A 9,170-nucleotide genomic window follows, 5' to 3' on the forward strand; every position below is an offset into this window, starting at 1 on the left:
AAAAAAAAAAAAAAAAAACAGACTCAGGAATACAGGAGTACAGTGAGCTCTATGTATGTGAGGTCATTTTTTTCCCTGGATTCCTCTGACTCAGGTGTCCACTGACCTGAGCTCCAGGACTGCTCTGGGCTTTTGTACTCCTGAACCAAGGTTCTGGACACTAGTTCACAATTTGACATAATCAGAATCTAGGCAAAAAGTTAACCGTTGTTGATCACTTCCTCTGTGCCAGTTGTCACTTCAGGATACCTCACAACCCTATGAGGTGGAAACCCTTATTGCACCCATTCTGTGGACTGGGAAACTGATGCCCAGAGATACCTCACATACTTTGGATTCAATCCCCAGTATGACCCCACCACACCCACCCCCCAAAAAGAGACAGAAGGTGACAGCAGGACATTAAACCATGAAACAAAGCAGGGACTCTTGGAAGCAAGGGTCCTGCACAGGTCACTGGCTTGTGAAGCCTGCTCTGCCCTAAGATGACTGGTGCCTGAGACCCTTTTCTTTCTTTATTCTTTTTTTTTTTTGGTGGAGGGTGGTTGAACTCAGGGGCACTGGACCACTGAGCCACATCCCCAGCCCTATTTTATATTTTATTTAGAGACAGGGGCTCACTGAGTTGCTTAGTGCCTTGCTTTAGCTGAGGCTGGCTTTGAACTCTGATCCTCCTGCCTCAGCCTCCCCAGCCGCTGGGATCACAGGCGTGCGCCCAGCCTGAGACCCCTTTCTTTGCTGGTTGTGAAAGGCCATCCCTCAGCCCCAGTGTTTACTGAGCACCTGCTGGGAGCCAGGCCCAGCTTCGGGCACCCGGAACATGGCGGAGGGCAAGTCAGCAAACAGTGGCCTTCTGGGGGGCAGACATTCTGGGGGCCAAAGCCACTCCAGCCAAGTCGGGAAGGCTCTCCGCCTCTAGATGACAAGTGCCACGGAGAAGAGAGAAGGCAAAAAGGGCGCGGAGGGAGATGGGACTGGGTCTTTAATAAGGACATCAGGAGAGTGGGAGGTGCTGGGCAGGTCTGGGGTCTCCCCAAGAGGCAGGCATGTGGGCTGAGGTTGGGGGACAGTGACAGAAGGCTGTGTCCCACCCCACCCACCCCAGCTCTCCCTGGATCTCTTCTACACGGAGGACGAGATCTACGAGCTGTCCTACGCCCGGGAGCCCCGCTGTCCCAAGAGTCTGGTGAGACCTAACCCCTGACCTCTGACCCCTGCCCGAGCCTGTTAAGTGTCTAACTGTGTGCCTCTGTCCCCCTCCAGCCGCCCTCTCCCTTCAAAGCACCTGTGGTGGTCGAGTGGACCACCGGTGTGACACCCAAGCCAGACAGGGTCACCCTGGGTCGACACGTGGAACAGCTGGTGGAGGTGAGGAGGGACTGGGCCCCCACAGGTGGGTGCCAGGAGGGGACTCCCGTATAGTCCTGTGTGTGCAGGAGGGATCCAGGACCCTGGGGCTGGGCCTCATCCCCTGACTCACCCTGTCCCTCCCTTGCTCCTCCAAAGTCCGTGTTCAAGAATTATGACCCTGAAGGCCGCGGCACCATCTCTCAGGAGGACTTTGAACGGCTGTCGGGCAACTTCCCCTTCGCTTGCCACGGGCTGCACCCGCCCCCCCGCCAGGGGTAAGTGCCCTGACTCCTGGGGCCCCCAAAGCAGAGGACTCTGGGGTTGCTAGGACTGGGGGCCTGGGGAGGAAGGGACAGTCGTGCTGAGGTGTCGTCTCTACCCCAGGCGTGGCTCCTTCAGCAGAGAGGAGCTGACGGGGTACCTGCTGCATGCCAGCGCCATCTGCTCCAAGCTGGGCCTGGCCTTCCTGCACACCTTCCACGAGGTCACCCTGCGCAAGCCCACCTTCTGTGACAACTGCAACGGCTTTGTAAGCACTCTGTCCTGTTGGCACCCCTAGGGCCCATCTACCCTAGGCATCGGAGCTGGGACTTGAGAGCTGGCCCTGCCTTGGAGGGTGAAGGGTCCCCACAGTCAGATAATCCCCCAATTCCAGAAAACTCCCACTAAATATTAAATACACTAAATACTGAATGCTCCAGTCAGAATAATCTCCAAATTCTAGATAATGCCCAAATCCAGATAACCCCCAAATCCTGTATAATCTCTACCCTGGACAACCACCAAACCCCGGATAATACCTAAAGCCCTGGGTAATCTCCAGAACAAACCTGGGTGGATCGTGTCCAAACAGAATCCATCTCCAGCTCTCTAGACTCCACACCATCCAAGGTCTGAACAATTTCCAAATTCAGAGCCTCCTCAAACTCTTGATGGAGGACCGATCTCTCTGTCTCCAAACTGAGACTTACGTCACAAACCTTGGGTCACCTCCCAAATTCACCAGCCACAGTCTGTACTGAGCACCTTCCCTATGACAAGCCATGCCAGGCCTGGGACATCCCAGGAACAATAGATTCGGCCCTTGCCTGTAGAACATGCATTGCACAGTTCACCCAATTCTAATATCCTGCTTGGCTCCCCAACTTCAGGTAGCTGCAGGTTCCTTTAATTCCAGTTAAATTCTCAAATTCTTGAAAAATTTTCAAACCTGGTGACTTGCACAGTTCCATCCTGTCCCTTCAGCCCACGCCCTCCAGCCTGTCATCTGAACCAGCTCTGCTTTCTCTTCCAGCTCTGGGGTGTCACCAAGCAAGGCTACCGCTGCCGGGGTGAGTGGGTCGCCCTCCAGCGGGAGGGTGCTGGGACCCACAGACTGGAGGATGGAGGGTACTAACCACTCCCGTCCCCCAGACTGTGGCCTCTGCTGCCACAAACACTGCAGGGACCAAGTGAAGGTGGAATGTAAGAAGAGACCAGGGCCCAAGGGTGACGCGGGACCCCCAGGAGCCCCTGTCCCACCCACACCACCTCCTCATGCCAGCTCTGGTAAGTCCCAGGGCATGGCAGTGCTGGGAAGGGGGCTGGTGGATGGGGTTCATTTCCAAGGTCATGGGTCTTTCCCATCATGCCAACGTCCCTTCCACCATCACTCCACAAACAGACGCTGAGGAGAGTCTGTCCTACACTCTCTCCCTGGAACCTGAGACTGGGTACCACCTTTGCCATGCTTGGACCCAGACAGAGTCCCCACACCCTTCCTGGGAACCAGAGACGGTAAGCAGGAACTGCGCTCTGCCCCAGCTGGCCATCTGGGAGAGACCAGACAGGTCTGGGGACTCACAGGAAAGTGAAAATATGCAAAAGTCCCCCATTGCTTGGTGGGAGGGGATGGATACTGGCTAATTTATAATGTTGACAGGAAAACAGAAGTTTCAATATGTTGGGGGGGGGAGTAACCACTAGAACATAAAAAGGGTTTAGAGAGAGGGCGAAAAACAAAAACAAAAACACTAAGAAGGCAAGAATAATGCTGAGCACAGTGGCGCACGCCTGTAATCTCAGCAGCTCGGGAGGCTGAGGCAGGAGGATCGAGAGTTCAAAGCCAGCCTCAGCAATTTAGGAGGCCTTAAGCAACTCAGTGAGACCCTGTCTCTAAATAAACTATATAAAAGGGCTGGGGATGTGGCTCAGTGGTTAAGTGCCCCTAAGTGTTCAATTCCTGATACAAAAAAAAAAAAAAAGAAGAAAGTCAAATGTATCAGGAGCTACAATAAATATTAGTGGAGTAAATTCCACTCTTTAAAAGCAGAGACTCTTATATCAGGTTTAGGGGAAAAAAAACACCCAAAATCCACAAAACCCAGGGTCCATTCTTTCATCACTGAGCTGGTCTGGGGGAGACCCTCTTCCCCACATCTGACACCCCCTCACTACTATCTTCCTCCTTCCAGGTCTCCTCCCCAGAGCCAGTACCACCACCCACCTCCTCCTCCAAGCCAGATTCCTAGACATCATCTTGGGCTCGTCTCTCCCTCACGGCCCCCACCCCAGGACCCCCAGACATCCCCTTCTCCACACCCACAGGGCCTTTGATGACGCATCCATCATCACTTGACCTCCCAGAAAAGTTCTTTTCTTCCCTTGTGTGGCAGGAGCTATTAATCCCACTCCATTTCCCACACGTAGCATGTGCGGCTCAGTATTGGGCGCATGTAGACCAAGGCTCACCGTCGCCCGAATCTCCACTCACCAGGTTAGGAGGGAGGCTGGCGAGGTCAGGCTGCTGGCCAAGGGGGCAGAGCTCCCAGGGTAGGAGGCAGGACGCAAACCTGGTCCGCTAAGAGTGAAGCTGCAGACCTGAGCGCAGTGCCCCGTGGACAGCCAGTGTGAGTGAAGGGTGGACAGAGCTCCAAACTGGGGTGGCAGAGACAGGGGAAAGGGGGTGGAACTGTGGGCCTGTGAACCCCCCCCCCAAAAAAAGCCAGTCCTCACGGTGACCCACAGAGTTCTGCACTCTGACCCTCACCTCTCTGACCCCACCCCCACCTCCCACCCCTTTACTCATCCTGCTTCTGCCACCCTGGCCTCAGTATACCTTGAACATTCCCCAAAGAATCCTACCTCAGGGCCTTTGCACTACCAGGAAGGCTCCTCCCCAGGGCCCCATGTGGCTTATTTTCTGAAACAGTGCTCAAGGGACACTTCTGACCATTTCAGAGACCTGCATCTCCCTGTCCCCCACCCCATCCTGCCTCCCAGCATTATTTTTCTCCATGGTGCTTCCTCTGTGCGACAGATTCACATTCCACCTATATTTTGTGAAATGTCCCTTCCTCCTCACCAGAAATGTTAGCTGTCTTTCCCTATGGTGTCCCCATGCCTAGAACAGAACTGGCACACTGGGGACACAGGATAAGTGTTTACCCCATGCCTCGATGTGCCCTCCCCACGCCCACAGGAAGGGAAAGAGTGTCATGGAAAGGCAGAGGACCCTGTGCATCAGAGCAGTGGGGCCTGTCCAGACGCAGGGCAGGGCCTCCCTGCCCAAGGCCACGCGCCCCTGGCCGGGCCTCCACAGAGACGGTCCTACAGCCATCAAAATTAAATTTATTTTCCAGGGAACATTGTTCTTGGCATTGAGAGGTGGACGGGCACAGGACATTTGGGGGCCTCCAGAACCAGGGGATGGGGACTTAGGGGCCGGTACCAAGGGACCCCCAAACTGACTCCCAGGGGTGACTGGCGCCTGGGCATCTCCCGGAGCCCCGCCCCCGGCCCTTTACTTCTTCTTCTTCTTGCGGCCCCAGCGCTGGCGGCTCGCTTTCCCCCCACCGCCGTCTTCCCTCCGGCTCTGCCAGCTGGGCATGGGGGCCTCCAGCTCGTTGGGGCGGCCACCCCGGTCCGGCATTTCACCCATAAGCACCTAAGAATCGATCAGACTCGACTTTCAGAGGAAAAAAATAGAAATTGTGGACAAGGGGTCCAGAGAGCAATGGAACAGCATGAGATTCAAGAAGGAAGGGCAGGGGCTGGGGCTGGGGCTCAGCGGTAGAGCGCCCGCCTCGTACCTGTGAGGCACTGGGTTCAATCCTCAGCACCACATGAAAACAAATACATAAAATAGAGATATTGTGTCCGTCTAAACTAAAAAATAAAAATAAAATAAAAAGAAGGAAGGCAGATGGTGACTATTTGGGTAGTGGCTGGGGAGAAGGGGACAGACTGATGGAAGACAAGAGCATCCAGCTTTTAAACTGGCTTCAAAGGTCATCAGAAAGTGGCGGAGTGTGGGGGTGTACACTGAAATCTGGCAGCTCAGGAGGCTGAGGCAGGAGGATCACGAGTTCAAAGCCAGCCTCAGCAACTTAGTGAGGCCCTAAGCAACTTGGCAAGACCCTGTCTCTAAATAAAACTTATTTAAAAAAAAGGTGGGGGGATGTGGTTAAGTACCTAAGGCCCGTGGGTTCAATCCTGGTACAAAAAATAAAAATAAAAAAGTGGGGACCTCAGAAAGAGGAAAATAAAGAGAAAGATAGCAAAGGTCCAAGTCCCCACCCATATTAATGAGAGCCCCTCAACTCTATTTCATATATGGGCTTTGTGTAACATTTCCAGCATGTCCAGTGTTTTTTTCCCTAAATATCCATTATTTGTCCAGGCGTGGTGGCACACGCCTATGATCCCAGTGACTCAGGAGGCTGAGGCAGAAGGATCACGAGTTCAAAGCCAGCCTCAGCAAAAAGTGAGGTGCTAAGCAACTGAGAGAGACCCTGTCTCTAAATAAAATACAAAATAGGGCTATGGATGTGGCTCAGTGGTTGAGCACCCCTGAGTTCAATCCCTGGTACTGAGAAAAAAAAATCCATTATTTGCTCATTGCAAGTTTAAGACTACTTTAGAGGGGCTGGGGCTGGGGCTCAGTGGTAGAGCACTTGCCTGGCATGTGTGAGGCACTGGGTTTGATCCTCAACATTACATAAAAATAAATAAATAAAATAAAGGTCTATTGACAACTAAAAAAAATATTTAAAGACAACTTTAGAGAGGTATAAAGCTAAATTCTCAACCACTTAAACAGAGTCTATTTGTTTTTAAAAACGTTAAGCTGGTGGATGGGGTGATGCACACCTGGAATCACAGTGACTTGGGAGGCTGAGGCAGGAGGATCAAAAGTTTGAGGTCAGCCTCAACCACTTAGTGAGACCCTGTCTCAAGATAATGGGAGTGTAACTCTCAGGCAGAAATCCCCTAGGTTTCATCCCCAGTCTCGGGGGAGTGGCAGGGGGGTGGTAAACCAGTTGCAGTGGCACACACCTGTAATCCCAGCAACTCAGGAGGCTGAGATAGGAAGAAGGATGCCAAGTTTGAGGCCAGCCTCAGCAATTTAGTGAGATTCTGTCTCAAGATAAAAAATAAAAAAGGACTAGAGATTTAGCTCAGTGGTAGAGCACCTGTGAGTTCAATCCCAAACAATGCAAAAAAAAAAGAAGTTAAAAACTCATAGACAGGGTAAGGTACAGGGGATAGAGTTTAAACAGCTGGTGAGGTGGGCAATAGCTCAGTAAACAGCTGGATTTTGTAAATAGCTGGACCTTGTTTCAGAGCACTAGAGAGCCACAGTACAGTTTTGAGCTGGGAAAGTCCATGATCAGATTTTTGAGTTTTAAGGTCCTTCTAGCTGCCATGTGAAGGGGGGTTGCTTAGAGGTGGTCAGTCCAGAGGCCAAGAACCAGGGAGCGAGAGGTCAGGTGTGGACAGGGCAAAGGCTGAAAGGCCAATTTGAAGGCCAGGGATGTCAGAGACCTTCCCCACCCAGGTGCCCACCTTGTTGATGGCACAGCTGGTCCCCTGGCGGGCAGCCTTGCTAGTTGCTGGGACCAGGCGAGAAAGGTCAGCTCGGGCAGCCAGAACATGCGCGATGCAGACGTCTGATTCTGGGCTCAAAACCTCTCTAATTGGCATCAACACTGCCTTCATGGCCTTTCCTTGAGCCTGGAGGGGCAGAAAACAGGGAGAAGGTGCCCAAGAGCCTCCCTGGGTGGGATGTCATCTTGGAAGTGTCCCTTTCCCACTAAGGCCTCTGCATGCTTTGTATGTGGTTCATGCACTGGACACTTGGTCCCCAGTGTAATGGTATTAAGAAATGGCGTAATCGTTAAGAAGTCGAGTCTAGGGGAATCATAAGGTCACAGGGACACCACCCTTAGGAGTGGTTAATGCAGTCCAGTGGGAGTAGGTTAGACCTCGCTGCACTGGACTAGTTACCAAGAGAGCTCACTTTATAACAAGTGAGATTCCCCATGTTTTGTTCTTTTCTACATGTGCCTGATTGCCACTCTTACAGGTACCCCCACTCTGTGATGCCACACAGTATGGGCTCTGACCATATTTGACTGCCCAAACTTGAACTTTTCAGCCTGTAAAACCATAAGTGACAATAAACCTCCTTATAAAGTACCCAGTCACAGGTACTTTGTCATGGCAACAAGAAACAGACTAAGATAGCATCACTGCCCACACCTCTCTCCAAGGGGTATAGTTCTGAAGACACTCCCAGCTCAGAGCTAGGAATTCTAGAATTCCCTGAAGGCTTGAGATTCTAGAAGCCCCAGATCTTACAAGATTCTAAAATGGTCTGGGCCTCAGAACTTCCAAGAGGATAATATTCCTGGCCCTCATTCCTCCACCTCACAGTTGTGGCCCCCACAACTAGGCCTCCTGCTCCTTCCAGTGTCCTGTGCCCACACCTTTGCCCGATCACTCCAGTGGAAAGCAGATATCGTGAGGTCCAGGCGCTTGAGGAGGAGGCAGCGACGGCAGTAGTACTGATCTGCCAAGCTTCCGGATAGAGACTCCAACGCTTTCTGGAAGAAAAGGTCTGTCACACCCGGACCCCTCTCACTCCCGTGTCTGGATGTCACCTATAACTGTACATAGTCTTACCCATTGGGGTGCGTTCAGTGGGTAGCTGAGGAGGGGCTGCATGGACCCTGGGGGCAGGGAAGGCAGCAGCTCTGAAATCTGATGGGAGAAGAGAGGTCAACTGAAACAGAAACAGGATGAACCCCTCCATGGGCCCCAGTTCCCCTCGACCCCGAGGACCCAGGCCACAGAACCAAGAATGGTGGCCTCAGTTCTAAAAACACAGCTATGTGATTGGGACACTCCCGCTAGGGCTTAGGGCTCCTTTTGGAAAGAAGAGCCAAGGAAGACGGGGTGGCTCCGGTCTCTACCTTGGCATGTAGCTCCCGCAATATCTGGCTGGCTTGAGTCCCTGGCATGGGTCTGGGCAGCCCCAGGGCTTGCAGGATGAGGACCAGTTCCTGGACCGTGCCAGCTTCCTCTTCTGCCCCGTCCCCAAGGGGCGTCACTGAGCTGGAGTCCAGCAGGGGGCGCAAGCACAAGAGGCGGGCAGCCTGGAGCTCAGAGCAGAGAAAGCCTGGAAACAGGAAAGGGATCCGTGCAGGTGCAGCGGAGGTGGACTGGGCCCCGCCACCTTCCAGCCCCTGCCCACCTGGAACACTGGCTCCGCCTCCAGAAGAAGCTTCACCCACTAGAGGCCGGGTGTCCCCCGAATTCGACTCCCGCCCACTTCAAAACAACCTGCGCTGCTCCATCTAACTAAACCCACTGGCGCTTCCAGAGTCTGTCGTCAAAATTCTAGCCCTGCCCACGTCGGGGCTCTCGGCCGGCCCCAGGGCTGGCCCCACCCACTTCGGACCCTCTGGCCCGCCCTAAAATTCTGACCACGCCTCCCTGGGAACCCGGACCCTCCCTCAATGTTCCGAGCCCGCCCGCTCCGGAGCCCCTAGCCTCGC

The 9,170-nt window shown here is 53.4% G+C and overlaps 2 protein-coding genes across 3 annotated transcripts in view; one reads left to right on the forward strand and one right to left on the reverse strand.

The window, feature by feature from the left end:
* The window catches only part of Rasgrp4 (RAS guanyl releasing protein 4), a 14,486-nt gene extending 10,164 nt beyond the window's left edge, over window positions 1-4,322 (forward strand). Inside the window, exons 10-17 of the mRNA XM_048790939.1 lie at window positions 1,106-1,186; window positions 1,264-1,368; window positions 1,507-1,625; window positions 1,735-1,879; window positions 2,645-2,681; window positions 2,764-2,898; window positions 3,014-3,126; window positions 3,804-4,322. Coding sequence (XP_048646896.1) covers window positions 1,106-1,186; window positions 1,264-1,368; window positions 1,507-1,625; window positions 1,735-1,879; window positions 2,645-2,681; window positions 2,764-2,898; window positions 3,014-3,126; window positions 3,804-3,860 — 792 coding nt within the window. The 3' untranslated portion in view covers window positions 3,861-4,322. The remainder of the gene's footprint in view (window positions 1-1,105; window positions 1,187-1,263; window positions 1,369-1,506; window positions 1,626-1,734; window positions 1,880-2,644; window positions 2,682-2,763; window positions 2,899-3,013; window positions 3,127-3,803) is intronic.
* Window positions 4,323-4,939: 617 nt separating this feature from the next.
* Window positions 4,940-9,150, reverse strand: Fam98c (family with sequence similarity 98 member C). Of its 2 annotated transcripts, XM_048790940.1 has the most exons (6): window positions 8,867-9,150; window positions 8,586-8,791; window positions 8,296-8,373; window positions 8,100-8,216; window positions 7,177-7,344; window positions 4,940-5,275 (listed from the first exon to the last, which is right to left on the reverse strand). In XM_048790940.1, exons 2-6 carry the CDS (start codon window positions 8,631-8,633, stop codon window positions 5,132-5,134), a joined length of 555 nt encoding a protein of 184 aa, XP_048646897.1. In that variant the 5' UTR covers window positions 8,634-8,791; window positions 8,867-9,150; the 3' UTR covers window positions 4,940-5,131. The 2 variants fall into 2 exon arrangements, with proteins under 2 accessions (XP_048646897.1, XP_015352382.2); XM_015496896.2 differs by having other exon boundaries at window positions 8,586-9,150.
* Window positions 9,151-9,170: the final 20 nt, after the last annotated feature.

This window comes from Marmota marmota, unplaced genomic scaffold (assembly GCF_001458135.2).
Source record: "Marmota marmota marmota unplaced genomic scaffold, marMar, whole genome shotgun sequence".
NCBI lineage: Eukaryota > Metazoa > Chordata > Mammalia > Rodentia > Sciuridae > Marmota > Marmota marmota.

What these genes read in the sequence shown, in the direction of transcription:
- Fam98c (XM_048790940.1), bottom strand. Translation starts at nt 8,633, where the DNA reads ATGCCAGGGACTCAAGCCAGCCAGATATTGCGGGAGCTACATGCCAAG. An exon ending in ACTGGAGTGATCGGGCAAAG is followed by an intron (nt 7,345 to 8,099) that starts GTGTGGGCACAG and finishes CTGCCCCTCCAG; the next exon opens with GCTCAAGGAAAGGCCATGAA. An exon ending in CCAGCTGTGCCATCAACAAG is followed by an intron (nt 5,276 to 7,176) that starts GTGGGCACCTGG and finishes ATCGATTCTTAG; the next exon opens with GTGCTTATGGGTGAAATGCC.